The sequence below is a fragment of the Notolepis coatsorum genome, assembly GCF_963971535.1.
Source record: "Notolepis coatsorum genome assembly, chromosome: 8".
NCBI classification, from domain to species: domain Eukaryota; kingdom Metazoa; phylum Chordata; class Actinopteri; order Aulopiformes; family Paralepididae; genus Notolepis; species Notolepis coatsorum.
Genome location: NC_140172.1, coordinates 55,980,132 through 55,997,270, shown reverse-complemented (window position 1 = coordinate 55,997,270; position 17,139 = coordinate 55,980,132). Strand labels below are relative to the sequence as shown.

Here is a 17,139-nt window from a genome sequence, read left to right as displayed (position 1 = left end):
CAAGCCCAAGCAATTTTGTAAGCAATTTTGCCATTGCTATACATTGGTTTCTTGTTCGAATGCATTTATTTAGACTGATGTATTTTTCTTCCACGAAAAATGGAGCCTCTAAATAATTATTGCCCAAAACGTAAGCTGTAAAAGATAAGCTAAAACGCACATAAAAAGCCACTTATTCTGAGATGATAATTCATGTATCTGGATAACCAATGCACAGATTTTGTCGTGGCAGGTAGCGTTATTTCGGGAAAATTGATATCTATTGTCTAGTATATTATGTCCCATAATAGCCATGGAGGGCAGGGCTAGCTCTTACTTTTAAATATAGAATTCTACAACTAGGGTAATTGGCACAGTCTGAAAAAGGGCTACATTAGCCCTGCATCAAACCTAAGGCTGGGGATAAAGTTTGGGCTAAAGTTTGGGCTATTAAATGTCCTCCAGCGTGAGAAATCCTAACTATATTATTCGTGTGGCGAGAACTGAAAGCTAACATTCGGTGTGGTCTGTTCTGTACTGGCTTTCACTGTAGTCTGTAATTAAACTATGTGAGTTGGGGAAAGGAACATTGATTAGAAGCATTGTGGCTCGTTAAGATGAAAGTGTTATCCCGGTGTGAGGGGAACAAGAGAGAGAGAGAGAAAGAGAGAGAGAGAGAAAAAACATGGAACAGATACAGACACACATGGAGTGGATTAATCAAAAAGTCAGTGTAAAATGACATTCAATTCAAACTTAGTTTCCAGGCAACAGTAGAATAGAAATACTTTTTCTATTCAAGAACGCTGCTAGCTTGCAGATTTCGAAGTTAGCCATCGAAGTCTGTCAATTTTAAATAAACAAGCATGGAACTACGTGTCGGTGTCAACCGTGTGAACGGAGGCAACAACAGAACAGTCCAGAACAGTAACACCCCAAAGGCGCCCCAACCCAAATATACACATAATCAGGTTTATGTACCTGCCATGTCCTCTGACCTCCAAAATATAGCGATAAAGTCACACTCAACAATCAACACAACACACTGCCCCTCATATTCATGAGTGAAACTTGACAGACAGCCAGAGCCCCTAATAGAAGAAAAGTATTCTCTCAGAATAAGCTGTTTTGTCACGTAGCATTGTCAGTGCAACGTATAACATTTTTCTTTTAACTGTTCATTAATGCAAGGCACCCCAGTTGAAAATGTTGATTTTGGCTAGATAGGATTTATTTTTATATTATCATAATTTGCCTTTACAACTACTGTAATTTCATAACATAATAGCACATCATCAGAAGCAACTATAAATATTACATTTATCAAATTGGAGGAGCTTGTTGATATAGAAATGGCAATATATCAATATACTGTACAGTATATCATATCATTGAACTGTATGATTTTATGTTTATAGCGAAGAACAAGAACGTTTTAAAAAGTGTTGTTTTCGTGTTGTTTTCTTGTAGAATGCAATTTTTTAAGGATACCCAATACAATACATATTGGACTTTAAATACTGTTATGTGTTAACAATGCAGAGGGGTGTAGCGATGCATCGATTAATCGAAATGCATAGATTCTAATGTGACGATTCAACTGCATTGATTTGAAAATGTTAGAATCGATTATAATCTAAATTAATCTAAAAAAATTAAAAAGATAAAAACTATTTAAAATGTTTGTGTGTGTATTGTTTTTATTGACCTCTAGTACATTCATGCTGAGTGAATCAGTTCCCCCATCCACATTTGTGTATTCAACATTTTTGGGGGAATTAACTGATAGAAAATTAATAGAAAATTAATCGAATCGAATCGTGGTCAAATGAAGAGATTTCATGATGCATTGAATCGTTGCCTAAATAATCGCAATCGAAATTAATCGTTGTGAGGTCGCATTGTTACACCCAGTGGTGCAGTCGTAATATAGGGAACTGCCCAAACGCCGTGTGCACGCGCATACATGTTCCCTCGGTTGCGCACAGAACAGATTATTATGCATAACAATGTTTTAAATGTAATTGTAGTTACAATTTCTTTAATTGAATTAACTTAAACTAGAAAAGTAAATACAAACTAAATTAACAATGTAACTTAGAGTTAGTTTACAGAAGGACAGTTTCCTTCAGACTGAAGCACAACTTAATGTCTCATCCTTCCAGTCGGGACCACAGATCAAGCAACCCCCCACCAATTGGTACAGGGCTTGTATTTTGGTTTGGCTCTTCTCGTTGTTATGCTATCGGTATCCTATTATTATGCAAAGTCTAGGTGATAAGTGCCGGCCGGGTACTTGCCGCACGGCGCGACGAGTCCAGTGACAATTGTGAACGCATTTTTATGTGCGCGCGTGCACATCCGCGCGCACTTCTGCCTCAGTGATCTACTACGGCGTGTAACCGCGTCCTACCACCACTGCATCGCTGGTTACACCCCTAGGTATTAGTGCCTCAAAAAGTGCAAATATGAGCTTTTCCCCCACTTGTAGTGCAGATACAGTAGGAGGTTTTGTTCTTCGGTCATATATATAGTGAGACATGATGCACAATTACATCTAAACCAATGCTAAAAAAAAGGAAATAGTAAGTCTGACTTCTCACAAAATGATTCCTTAAATATTTTTAGATCAATAGCAAATTAGAAAATTCAGTAGCAATGGTATTTCTTTGTATCAGCCAGCCTTACTGTGCTGCGTCAGTCGGTTATGGTGCGGACTCTGGTTATGGAACAAACAACAACACAGAAGAAACGGGGACAAACATATGAGAGAGAGAGAGAGAGAGAGAGAGAGAGAGAGAGAGAGAGAGAGAGAGAGAGAGAGAGAGAGAGAGAGAGAGAGGGGCAACGTGGGGGTAGATGTTGTGTGGTTGATGATGTGATGATGAGGTCACTCGATGACGTCGTGGAGAGCTACCGCTCCAGTGTGTTTCCCAGGTCCCCTCTCTGCCCCACGCCGCCCATTACCAGCTCTGACTGTCGCACCTCAAAGGGCTGTTCATCTTCAGCACCTTCCAACACCTCCTCTCCACCCTCGTCCTCATCTGACATATGACAACTCTGAGAGCCACGCACACACACACACACACACACACACACACACACACACAACATACGCACACACACAGACACACAGGAAAGGAAAAACGAAAAAGGAGTGTCAAGGTTATGTCAATAGTTTTTTAGTGTTTTATAGCAGTGGTTTCTCAACGTAGGGTGTGGGGGTCCTTGAGGGGGTTCCAGGGGGCCTAATGTATCAATTTGGGAACCACTGTTCTATAACGCAAGCTCAGATCCATATGAATCAGTCTGAACCACTGTTCTATAATGCAAGCTCAGATCCATATTAATCAGTCTGAGAAAGAAAGGTGATTCACTGCCCCCTTTCTGCCATGATAAAGCAGTGTTTTTTGGAGAGGGAGAGTCAGTGTAATTATATCTCCAGATGGTTTTTCTGGTGTTGGTGTTACTAGTGGTGCTGGTGGTGGTACTGTTGGTGGTGGTGCTGGTCATGGTGCTGCTGGTGGTGATGGTGCTGGTGGTGCTGGTCATGGTGCTGGTGGTGCTGATGGTGATGGTGCTGGTGGTGCTGGTCATGGTGCTGGTGGTGCTGATGGTGATGGTGCTGGTGGTGCTGGTCATGGTGCTGCTGGTGGTGATGGTGCTGGTGGTGCTGGTCATGGTGCTGCTGGTGGTGATCGTGCTGATGGTGCTGGTGGTGGTGCTGGTGGTGCTGATGGTGCTGGTGGTGGTGCTGGTGGTGCTGATGGTGGTGGTCACATATACATTACATGACAGTGCTCCCTTTATTATTCTCTTGACCTGATAGTCCTGCACCACCTGGCATAGATGGCCTGCAGGTTGATGCTCAGCCAACCGTACCACTCTCCACAGGGCCTTGCAGTCTTGCGTGGTGCTGTTCCCATAGTGATACTCCCTGATAGGATGCTCTCTGCAGTGTAAAGGTTATTCGTCCTTCTTCACCAGGCTGGCAATGCCAAGGTACCGTAAGCTGCTCACGTGAGCATGGACTGCTGCCAATAGTTGGAGAACTAACGGCTGGAGAACTTGAGAACTGTTAGGACTGTCTGACTCTTGTAGTACTACTAATTAAACACTGCTGACTCTGGTGCAGTGTGCTACTACGATATATGACAGTGGTGGTAGAGGTAGAGTCGTCTGGTAGTCAGAAGGTTCCCGGTTCGATTCCGGCTCCTCCTGGGCAGCGTGTCGAGGTGTCCTTGAGCAAGGGTCCTGATGAGCAGGTCATCGGTGTGTGAATGTGTGAGTGAATGGGTGAATGTGAGGCATATGTTGTGATGGTCAGATCCTGAAGAATTCTCATTGAAATGACAAATGTATTTAGCAAGAAATGGGAGGAAAAACTCACCTTTGCCATAATATCTGCATATGCCATATAAAGATGATCTGTATCTAGTTTGCTGCAATGAGAGGAAACAACAAATGACACATGGTGAGAGGTACAGCTCACACACAAGTGCCACTCCATTCAGAAGTCTCATTAGTATAAGTATATATGTATATTTTTTAAACACGTTTTTCTTAAAGATCGATCCACTCAAAAACTTGGGAGGCATGACTTTGACTATACAGATTGTTATTTGTGGCAGCTGGGCTCACTCGGAGGCAGAGACACCAGCAGTTTAAGAAGCCTGACAGTCTGTCACTCCGTGCTTGATCACTTGTGGTTAGTCAAACTAAAGTATCTTCAAGTCTTAGTATATGTCTCTCGTGTTGGATTTTACCCTTCTTCATTATTTTTTTTGATCCACTTTTTCTCCCATTTTTCTATATTTTCTCCCATCCCAATTTCGTATCATCCAATTCAACCCTCCCCTGTCACGAACGCTGTTTCTTGCCTCCCACAAGCCGGCTGCAATGTGGACTAAGTCATACATAGCACAAGTCCCCTCCGGTACTTGAGGTAACAGCAGTCGCATCTTTTCACCTGCGCAGCTCGATCTCTCAGTGGCGAGGAGTAACGCGTGGGAGGCTCACGCTGCCCCCGACACTTCCTGATTCTACTGCGCAGGCGCACCAACCGACCTGTAGGAGTCGCTGTCCACAACGCCCGATCCCCACCCATCAGTTTCCCACCCCCTAATATGGCCAATGTGTATTAGTATGAACGACCAGCTAAACTGAAAGCAATGTGGAGTGTCTCCGCATTCGTGGCGAGGGCCTTGCCCACTACGCCACGTAGCCGCCCACCCTTCTTCATTATTTTGGTTTTTCCCAGTGTTTGTTTTTTTCTCCCTAACCAGCGTTATTTTTCTCCTCTCCCCGTCAAGGAACCGAACTCCCCCGGCAATCCCTGTGTCGCTCCCCGCTCTCGCTCTCTCTCTCCACCACTCGCACCTCTGGAATTCTCCCCCTCTCCTCACGGACGCACCCCACTCCCTGGATTACCCCCCCCCCCCCGTTAACTCATTGAGCGCCACGCTGTTTTTCCATCTTTACTCAATGGCGCCAGCGTTATTGACAATTTTCGCGATGTTTGCGGACCCATTGTGTGTTCTGTATTATAGCTATGGAGACAATAGTATGGATCATTTGACAGGCACTGTTTATAGTCCAACATTGACCAACCAGTTTCGTTTGTGCGCTATTCCATGCTAAACATCACCCCTTTTCGAAATAATCCAGTCTCGTTTTCTAGATAGTGAGATATGACGTGTTATATGCATATGCGCAAATCGTTCGGGTTGCTTGCTCGCCTGAAACCTATATTATTTCCAAATCAAAGGTATATACCATATATATATGTTTCTTCACAAGATCATCAAGGGGGGGGGGGGGGGGGTCGTTAACAAAAGCATGTTTTAGGTTTGGTAAAATACGACGCTGTGATCAATACAAGCATGTTTTAGGTTCGGTAAAATATACCTAAAATAGACCTTACCTTAGTCAGAAGGTACTCAAATGAATAATCTGTGTAGTTCCATCGCGATCGCCATTACTCGTATGCATTGGGTCTGGCTATAATACGGGAAACAATAGGTTTCAGGCGAGCAGATCGGCGACAGACAGCTGTGTGCTGAATCACTTTGAGGGGGAAGGGATTCCTGCAGCCGGAGGTACCTGAGTACTGAAAGACACCTTAGAGACCCAGTTCAAAAGGTAGGCGATACTGCCACCTGTCGGGATTCAATCGTCATTGCAATTATAACGTAGGCAGCGGTGGCAGGGAGACACAGGCAGGTCCTCGCGAGTGTTTAGAATGGGGAAATCAAAAAAATAAATCAAAAAAATTATCTAAACCTGAGAAATCTCGGGGTTGGCGCTCAACGGTTGGATTTGAAACCTGAGAAATCTTGGGTATGGCGCAGAAAGAGTTAATACTGGACTGGTTAGTACACGCACACGAACACATACTGTAATAGTCTCACACACAATCTCATTTACATTTACCGTTGGCATCCACACACTTCCCCCCACGTAGGCCACGCCCCGTTAGTGTAGGTTTTGTTCGCTTATGGTTTTCTTTTATTTATTAAATTTAATTATTGTATTTGTCTCCTGTGTCCATCTGTCCTGGGGTTCTGCCACACTTGACTGTTGTAATATTGTAACAATTTGTGCAGAACCAGAGTGCCTTTTTCAGTCTTCCTGTGGAGAGGGAGAGTTTGATTGATTGATTGATTGATTGATTGAACATTTTATTAACAGATTGCAGAATGGGTACAATACAGTACAGCTCAATACACACAATTGTTAAGGGGATGCTGACCAGAAAAATACTTTCGTCTTGATTACATCAGGGTCCCCCATTTTCAATTCATCATAACATATATGACATACATGACATACAGATAGACAGTACTGCTACGGGGTGGGGGTAACTGTACATTGGATTATCGACGAAACCTTACTTGGTCCCAAGAAGAGGGTCTTGTGTATTATTGGGTTTAATAGGACATTTATTGTACATTGGAGGGGGTTGCGTTAGGACATTTACAGGGGCCAGTTTCGAATTGCAGTCTCTCGTAGGTGCTCTTTGAGAGTGGTTTTGAAAGTGGGTAGTGATTCACATTCCTTTACAGCTGTGGGTAGGGCATTCCACATTGATGTGGCATAATTGCGAACCGTGTTTAGTCCCTTGTTTGAGCCGAATCTGGGTTTAACATGATTTGTGGAGCTCCCTCTGGTGTTGTGGTCGTGGTATTCACTGACCTTTGGGAAGTATTTTGACATGTACATGGGTATCTTAGTCGTGTAGTGTATCTTGTAGACCAGGCCCATTGCAAGTTGCTGTACTCTGTCGTCTACTCTAAGCCATCCTAGGTTGTCAAAGTGGGCAGGGGTGAGGTGGGTTCTAGGAGTAAGGTCAAGCACCAGTTTGTTTTGTGATGTTTGTAATTTTGTTTTTAGCGCCTTTGAGGTGCTTTGGTACCATGAGGTGCAGGCATAGTCGTAGTACCCTTGAATGAGTACTGCTGCCAGAGTCTTCTCTGTACTTCCCTGAAAATCAGAGTTGCATGTGTGATGTCACTAATAGGTAGAACCTATCATGGTCCAATATGTGGTTGCTTGACACCTTTAGCTTCAGCTACACAGAAAGCGGGGTAGGTTTTTTTTGACATGTCTTGAAAGAATATAAGCTACAGACTTGGAATTGTAAATGGTACATTTACATATTTAGTAAATATCAATGGGTACTTGTTGACAATTTGCATTGTCATAGATCATTGAATTATCAATGAGGGTAAAGTCATAGAGATGCTGCTAAGGCATTTTCAGTAGGTTATTGGACAATTTGGTGAGAAAAACCAATTTATTGTTGAATTTATATTGAATTTGTATTCAATATAAAAAAAAATTAAGAATTTCAAATATGTTTGGAGGGGATCTTTAATTCCACATTTCCTCTGCAGTGTTGGGAGTCTGGTCAGACCGGGCCGGCCACTGAGGAATGAACACAGAGGAAACGCTGGTTGAACTCAAAGCTTCACGAGAAGCTCAATCTTACCTCTTCTCTGTCAGAGCAGTACGACTGAAATGCAGAATGAGTTGGTGAAGGGGATCTGGCTTTGACTCCCTCTCTTCCTCTTCATCTCCTTCCTCCTGCTCCATGGCTTTCTGGGAGACAGAGGAGAAAGAAGTACAGTACAACCACAGTCTGACCCTGTCGACCAGTAGGAGCTGCGCAGTACAACCACAGTCTGACACTGTCGACCACTAGGAGCTGCGCAGTACAACCACAGTCTGACCATGTTGACCACAGTCTGACCCTGATGACCACTGGGAGCTGCGCAGTTCAACCAGTCTGACCATGTTGACCACTAGGAGCTGCCCAGTACAACCACAGTCTGACCCTGTTGACCACTAGGAGCTTCCCAGTTCAACCACAGTCTGACCCTGTCGACCACTAGGAGCTGCCCAGTTCAACCACAGTCTGAACCTGTCGACCACTAGAAGCTGCCCAGTACAACCACAGTCTGACCCTGATGACCACTAGGAGCTGCCCAGTACAACCACAGTCTGACCCTGTCGACCACTAGGAGCTTCCCAGCACAACCACAGTCTGACCCTGTCGACCACTAGGAGCTGCCCAGTACAACCACAGTCTGACCATGTTGACAACTAGGAGCTTCCCAGCACAACCACAGTCTGACCCTGTCGACCACTAGGAGCTGCCCAGTACAACCACAGTCTGACCATGTTGACCACTAGAAGCTGCCCAGTACAACCACAGTCTGACCCTGATGACCACTAGGAGCTGCCCAGTACAACCACAGTCTGACCCTGTCGACCACTAGGAGCTTCCCAGCACAACCACAGTCTGACCCTGTCGACCACTAGGAGCTGCCCAGTACAACCACAGTCTGACCATGTTGACAACTAGGAGCTTCCCAGCACAACCACAGTCTGACCCTGTCGACCACTAGGAGCTGCCCAGTACAACCACAGTCTGACCATGTTGACCACTAGGAGCTTCCCAGTACAACCACAGTCTGGCCCTGTTGACCACTAGAAGCTGCCCAGTACAACCACAATCTGACCCCGTTGACCACTAGGAGCTGCCCAGTACAACCACAGTCTGACCCTGTTGACCACTAGGAGCTGCCCAGTACAACCACTGAGCCCAGCGTGACAGGTCATGGCCGGCTGAGTATGTACTGATCCATGCCATCCTATAGGCTCTGGTGGTGTGAGAAGTTACTGGGGCAAAGCTCAGCTGTGCAGTGCACCAAGATGTATTCTCCACTTGCACAATCTGAAAGTAGCCACTTCCGGCTGACTTCCGGTTGCCAATGGCACTTCCTGTCCCATCCAAATACATTGGTTTTAGCTACTTTTCTCCCCTTATTTAAACAACTTTGTCGTCACAGAGAGGCAATGAAACGTTTGTATTATTATAGTATAGAATGTATTTAATAAGCAAACGTTTGTCAGCAGGGTTTTTGGGCTGTATTTCATGTAAAAACGTTTACTGTTAGTTTCCTTGCTCAGCCAGCATTAGCTAACAGAAGCTAGTGGTTAAACAGGCCGGATTAGCTTTGAGCTAACTATCTTTCCCGACCCATGTATTCATTCCATTCTAAACATAACGTTAGTTTACAAAACATGACCTGTCTATATAACGTTGAGGAACAAATTATAAGTGTGTGGGTGTGTGTTTTGGTGAACATTGGACTGCAACAGAAAATGCATCACAGTTACAGACAGTAGCTACTGTTAGCTGCACTCAGGCTGGCTGCATTCAGGCGGCGCGATCAGCCTGTTGGACAGGGAATGAAGATCTCCAGCGAACACTTCATTGCCTCGGATTATGTTGTTGGGGGTGGAAGGTTTGTCCAGAAGACCACTAATCAGCTGAAGCCTGATGCGGTTCCCTCGGTCTTCGACAGACAGACCGGCGCAGGCTCCCGGGAGCGATGGCTAGTTAGTTAGCACCAGCCGAGGACCGGCGTTAGCTGCCGGGAGCGATGGCTAGCCAGTTAGCAACAGCCGGGGACCTGGAGCGATGGCTAGCTAGTTAGCACCAGTCGGGGACCGGCGTTAGCTGCCGGGAGCGATGGCTAGCTAGTTAGCACCAGTCGGGGACCGGCGTTAGCTGCCGGGAGCGATGGCTAGCTAGTTAGCACCAGTCGGGGACCGGCGTCAGCTGCCGGGAGCGATGGCTAGCTAGTTAGCACCAGTCGGGGACCGGCGTTAGCTGCCGGGACCGATGGCTAGCTAGTTAGCACCAGTCGGGGACTGGCGTCAGCTGCCGGGAGCGATGGCTAGCTAGTTAGCACCAGTCGGGGACCGGCGTTAGCTGCCGGGAGCGATGGCTAGCTAGTTAGCACCAGCCGGGGACCGGGAGCGATGGCTAGCTAGTTAGCACCAGCCGGGGACCGGGAGCGATGGCTAGCTAGTTAACACCAGTCGGGGACCGGCGTTAGCTGCCGGGAGCGATGGCTAGCTAGTTAGCACCAGTCGGGGACCGGGAGCGATGGCTAGCTAGTTAGCACCAGTCGGGGACCGGCGTTAGCTGCCGGGAGCAATGGCTAGCTAGTTAGCACCAGCCGGGGACCGGGAGCGATGGCTAACTAGCTAGCCATCGCTCCCGGGAGCTGACGCGAGTCCCCGGCTGGTGCTAACTAGCTAGCCATCGCTCCCGGCAGCTAACGCCGGTCCCCGACTGGTGCTAACTAGCTAGCCATCGCTCCCGGTCCCCGGCTGGTGCTAACTAGCTAGCCATCGCTCCCGGCAGCTAACGCCGGTCCCCGACTGGTGCTAACTAGCTAGCCATCGCTCCCGGTCCCCGACTGGTGCTAACTAGCTAGCCATCGCTCCCGGCAGCTAACGCCGGTCCCCGACTGGTACTAACTAGCTAGCCATCGCTCCCGGCAGCTGACGCCGGTCCCCGACTGGTGCTAACTAGCTAGCCATCGCTCCCGGCAGCTAACGCCGGTCCCCGACTGGTGCTAACTAGCTAGCCATCGCTCCAGGTCCCCGGCTGTTGCTAACTGGCTAGCCATCGCTCCCGGCAGCTAACGCCGGTCCTCGGCTGGTGCTAACTAACTAGCCATCGCTCCCGGGAGCCTGCGCCGGTCTGTCTGTCGAAGACCGAGGGAACCGCATCAGGCTTCAGCTGATTAGTGGTCTTCTGGACAAACCTTCCACCCCCAACAACATAATCCGAGGCAATGAAGTGTTCGCTGGAGATCTTCATTCCCTGTCCAACAGGCTGATCACGCCGCCTGAGTGCAGCCAGCCTGAGTGCAGCTAACAGTAGCTACTGTCTGTAACTGTGATGCATTTTCTGTTGCAGTCCAATGTTCACCAAAACACACACCCACACACTTATAATTTGTTCCTCAACGTTATATAGACAGGTCATGTTTTGTAAACTAACGTTATGTTTAGAATGGAATGAATACATGGGTCGGGAAAGATAGTTAGCTCAAAGCTAATCCGGCCTGTTTAACCACTAGCTTCTGTTAGCTAATGCTGGCTGAGCAAGGAAACTAACAGTAAACGTTTTTACATGAAATACAGCCCAAAAACCCTGCTGACAAACGTTTGCTTATTAAATACATTCTATACTATAATAATACAAACGTTTCATTGCCTCTCTGTGACGACAAAGTTGTTTAAATAAGGGGAGAAAAGTAGCTAAAACCAATGTATTTGGATGGGACAGGAAGTGCCATTGGCAACCGGAAGTCAGCCGGAAGTGGCTACTTTCAGATTGTGCAAGTGGAGAATTGTGAGAGGAATCACATAGTGATGGATGGAGACAGAGACAGAGACCCAGGCCAGGCAGGGAGACAGAGGCTGAGACCCAGACCAGGCAGGGAGACAGAGACCCAGGCCAGGCAGGGAGACAGAGACCCAGGCCAGGCAGGGAGACAGAAACACAGGCCAGGCAGGGAGAACCGAGACAGAGACCCAGGCCAGGCAGGGAGAACAGAGACCCAGGCCAGGCAGGGAGAGCAGAGACAGAGACCCAGGCCAGGCAGGGAGACAGAGACAGAGACCTAGGCCAGGCAGGGAGCGCAGAGACAGAGACCCAGGCCAGGCAGAGAGAAGACAGAGACAGAGACCTAGGCCAGGCAGGGAGACAGAGACAGAGACCTAGGCCAGGCAGGGAGACAGAGACAGAGACCTAGGCCAGGCAGGGAGCGCATAGACAGAGACCCAGGCCAGGCAGGGAGAGTAGAGACAGAAACCCAGGCCAGGCAGGAAGAGCAGAGAGAAGTGAAGCCATAGGAATCTGCACTGAGATGTAATGTTAATTCTAAGAGCACATGCATGTGATTGAACACAGCATGAGAACAAAACCAAAACAAACAACAAGTTGTGGAGGAATGTATGCACAACTGACCAACTCTACCTTTAACCCTTTAACTACCACACTACAGAAGGTTAACCTTTCACTACCACACTACAGACGGTTAACCGTCTGTAGTGTGGTAGTGAAAGGGTTAACCTTCTGTAGTGTGGTAGTGAAAGAGTTAAGACACGATATTTACATATGTTCAGTGTGCCATCCAAGTTCAGGGAGAAGCACCTGCATAGCAACGGTCTGAATATGAAGAGTTTTTTATTATGTCTAATGACGCTTAAAGGGATCGTTCTGATTTTAAGAAGAAAAAAAAACTTAACTACCCACTTTAAGTCCTTCAACTTTGGATCAGAGCCTAAAACCCAACAGATGAAAGAGCAGACACTTACGGACAAATCATCGATCATCCTGTCTTCAAAGGCGTAGCCCTCCGTCTGGATCCAGTTGCGTTTGTATCCCTCCAGGAACATGTTGGAAGCCCTGTGCCTGGAATACAGATAGAACAGAGCCGTGTTCTAAGCATTCTAGAGCGCAAATGTCTTCTAATACCTTCACATACTGTACACTCACATAATAAGCAGACTAGTTATGGATGGATGGATGGATGGATGGATGGATGGATGGATGGATGGATGGATGGATGGATGGATGGATGGATGGATGGATGGATAAGATAGATAGATAGATAGATAGATAGATAGATAGATAGATAGATAGATAGATAGATAGATAGATAGATAGATAGATAGATAGATAGATAGATAGATAGATAGATAGATAGATAGATAGATAGATAGATAGATAGATAGATAGATAGATAGATAGATAGATAGAGTTGTGATTAGTGACGTCTGATGATAAGTGTAGCTTTCTGACCTTGGTAGATTGTAGAGTGGGGTCATCCTAAAGCAGGCCACCACAGCCCTGCGTCGCTGCTTGGACAGCAGCTTGTGCCAAACCATCTTCTTGGATTTAAAGGGGTGCTCGGTCTACACCAGAGAGGGTCGACATTAGGATGTTGGTATCAAGGTCACTGTGCTTAAGAAAACCTAAAACCAAAGCCCTTTCCCAGACAGTACTGTATTTGTATACATGGGGACATATATCATCAGTGCTTTGCTTTAAAGCTAATGTAGCACTTCCGTAGTACTAACTGGTACCTGGACACCAGTCTACCTACCAGCCAGCATCAAACCAGCACTTAGGGTCCCCAAATGCTTTTTTGACTTATTACATTTGACTTATTACAAAGAGCAAAATCAAACCTACGCAATGATGTACTGTATGAGGCGGATGTGGAAGCACAGCTACTGGTCCCTACTTGTATTTGCCAAAATTCTTCTTGGTACTAAAACTGCTTTCCCACTTGTGAAAATTAACCAAACTTTATAATGATCTACAGCTATAATCTTATAAACTAAATGTGTAGAGAGGGTAAAGGTGTAAAAATATAGAACCCCTCAGAAGACTCACCACTTCAATGTGGTAGAGGACAGCAGACACCTCCTGCACTCTCTTCACCACTTTATCTGGTGCGTCAGCGTCTTCCGCCTTCCCTGCCATCTCTTTGTACAGCGCCATCTGCCAGCGCATGGAGGGGTTCTCCACCTGAGCACAGCATCGCACTTCAGTTCACACCTTTATTTACACTCAAGAACAATTGCGCATCGAGTTTACAGTTCATCGCGATAAATGATAAAAACTGATGGAAATAAAGGTAACAAAAGGTTAATAAAAATGACAAGAATAAAACAAGTTCACTATGATAAAAATAGGCACCAATAAAAATAAAGAAAACATAGGCAAAACATGAATAAAAACATAGATACAATCATGTTAGAACAATCTCTCTCTCTCTCTCTCTCTCTCTCTCTCTCTCTCTCTCTCTCTCTCTCTCTCTCTCTCTCTCTCTGATAGCTAGATAAATAGATAGATACCTTGCCCTGAAGATGAAGGTTGTTCTGCAGGAACTCTCTTACTTCTTCATCAGTGTCTCTCTGTAAAGGAAACAACAATTTGGTAACTCATGACTTGCCGTTTATTTTTGACATAGCTCGGGAGTTTATCAAGGATAAAAAAATCACGTTCAGACTAGTATGTCATCCATTTACATTTATCATATTGCTGCTATCGGATTAAAACCTAGTAACTCCAAGTTTAGAGCATTTCTAACTTTAATTGACATGTTACATGGTCCTCGTCAGGGTGAGCCCTCCAAAACTCATTTTATTCTTAAATTAAAATAAAGGTTGATTTAGTTATTTCTGAAAAATGTACAATCGAAATCGATATCTGCACACATAATGTATCTCGTAGGTAGCATTATTAAAGGAGAATAACAGCCTTTTTTTTATTATTATTGTTATTTAGGTACAACGTGTCAGTATTCATTGTGATGCAAAAGCCTCTAGAGCAGGGGTGGCCGAGCCGCATGCGGCTCTTTGCCCGTCAATGTGCGGCTCTTCCATCCATTAAAAAAAAGATTTTTTTTATTTATTTTTTTATTAATATTTTTTTTATGCCACTCATTCCATAAGGACGTAGAATAAACATTTAAAAAAAATGAAATGGTCCATTTGCATGTTCTTGGTATCTGAATCTAGGGACATATATGGATCAGTGTCAGAAATAGTGTGTCTGTTACTAGGCTTGAGTAAATTGTAATGAACCAAAGGAGAATATCAATTCTATTTAAAAAAATAAAAAATTATCTTTGACTGTGAATAACACCATGCTAAAATTGATCAGACCTGAAAAATCTAAGCAAATGAATAAAGGGAAGATGATTAAACAGAAGGTTTTGTAGATACAGTACTGAATTCTGCCATCTTTTTTATAATGTAAATTTCTCCACCATTTTTCATCGTATTGCAACACCGTTTTTTGCAAGACGTTCACAGAAAGGTAGAGAAACTAACTGTGTTCTGTTTTATGGCAATAACGTTCAGGTTTGTGGGAGATAATCCCAAAAAATAAGAGAAATTAAAAAGTAAATCCAGACCAGAAGTCAGATGATTGACAGGGGCTGGTGTGAGCTGGGTAGGGTAGTTTTTCGAAATTCGAAAGCCCTGAGTCTCTTCCTTCAAAAGACTACACTCACTTTTGGCTGCTCCACTTCCTCCTGTCAATATGCGCCGGTTCCCGACTCAATGCCCTGAGATTTCTATAATCGTATATTTCACTAATAACAGTTAAAATAATTGGTAAACAAACGTAATGCTGAAAATATACACTTTTACTGTATATCTCGGGCTTAAGAGGTTAACCCTGTGAGGCCCAAATTAAAAAGACATTAGCAACTTCAGAGGCCAGAGGGTGGGACATATAAACACATTTACTATCAAATAGCATTGTGAGGCTGAACAACAGGACCAATTGACTATACACATGTGCTTAAAACATTTTAAATAAACATTATTTTTTTAAATGGCTAAAAGTAGGGATGTCCGATATTATCGGCCTACCGATATTGGCATTAAAATGTGATATCGGAAAATATCGGTTTAAAAAAAAAGATTTTTATTTTATTTAATTTTTTACATTTTATTTAACCTTTATTTACCCAGGCAAGCAAGTAAGAACAGATTCTGATTTTATTTATTGTCAAAAGTATGCATAATGTTGTGTTAATTCCACGACAAGAGATATGTAATGTTAATTACCTGAAATGATTCCGTTTTTGGGGGGGGGGGGACCCTGCATATATCGGTATCGGTTGATATCGGTATTGGAAATTAAGAGTTGGACAATATCGGTATAGGTAAAAAAGTCAATATCAAGCATCCCTAGCTAAAAGTGATTTTGTAATTTTGCAACCGTGGGTCTCACAGGGTACTTTTAACCCTGTGAGGCCCAAATAAAAAAGACATTAAGGCCAGAGGGTGAGACCTATAAACACATGAAGGGTGCCGTGACTGAAAAAAAAGGTTGAGAAACGCTGGTATATGGTGTGGCTCTTTGTGGTACCACAGTAATTTTTGTGGCTCTTAGTCTCTGACTGGTTGGCCACCCCTGCTCTAGAGGGGAGCATCATCATGATAAAGCCTCTAGGGGGGAGCATCATCATGATAAGCCCCGTTTCACTTTTAAATCACTGTATAAACATTGCATTGCACCAAGGGAACGAAAAGAGGGCACATTTAAAATGTTTATGTGACTGGAGCTGGAGAAGATTAACATTTTGATTGTACCTAACAAACTGTGGCTTTCACAGAAAGGCAGAGCTCCATAAAGTTGCAGTGATCTCAGGTGGGTCATGTGAATTCTGCTGTAATGTAATCACAATGGGAGCTCTGCCAACTGCTATTCAGAATGCAGTTTCGGCCCACTCCCCTCACAAAAAAACTATACTTTCAATTGGTAGATCAAACAACCACTCAAATTGTAGCAAATCCCTGTGCGCACACCACGGCGGTTGTTGGTTGATGAATGATTGGAGAAATACCTGTCAAAATTGTGTTTTTCATTCAAATGACTAGAGACAAGGTTTTTCCATCCAAATGTTTCCCCAAATCTCGACTACAACCGCGTGAAATCTGACTTTTGAGTTTTTAACCAAAAGGTGATGGGTGCGCCGTCAAGTATTTGGAATTTTAGCGGCTAGGTGGTGCAGTGGGCAAGGCGCTCACCACCAATGCAGGAGACGCTGGGTTCGAGCCCAGCTCTCCGCATTGCTATCAGCTTGGCTGGTCGTTCATACTAATACAATTGGCAGTATTAGGGGGTGGGAAGCTGATGGGTGGGGATCGGACGTTGTGGACAGAGACTCCTACAGGTCGGTTGGTGCGCCTGCGCAGCAGAATCAGGAAGCGACGAGGGCGGCGTGCCCTCCAAAAACGCAGACCCCCGACGCTGAGAGATCG

At 45.0% G+C, this 17,139-nt stretch overlaps 1 protein-coding gene across 1 annotated transcript in view; it reads right to left on the bottom strand.

Annotated features, from left to right (window-relative positions):
* LOC311233659 (ryanodine receptor 1-like) overlaps positions 1-17,139 on the bottom strand; it is a gene marked incomplete at both ends in the record, with an annotated part of 453,326 nt that overhangs the window by 75,034 nt on the left and 361,153 nt on the right. The window contains 7 exons of the mRNA XM_084320641.1: positions 2,947-3,039; positions 4,370-4,421; positions 7,970-8,079; positions 12,667-12,763; positions 13,154-13,266; positions 13,751-13,885; positions 14,215-14,274. Coding sequence (XP_084176767.1) covers positions 2,947-3,039; positions 4,370-4,421; positions 7,970-8,079; positions 12,667-12,763; positions 13,154-13,266; positions 13,751-13,885; positions 14,215-14,274 — 660 coding nt within the window. The remainder of the gene's footprint in view (positions 1-2,946; positions 3,040-4,369; positions 4,422-7,969; positions 8,080-12,666; positions 12,764-13,153; positions 13,267-13,750; positions 13,886-14,214; positions 14,275-17,139) is intronic.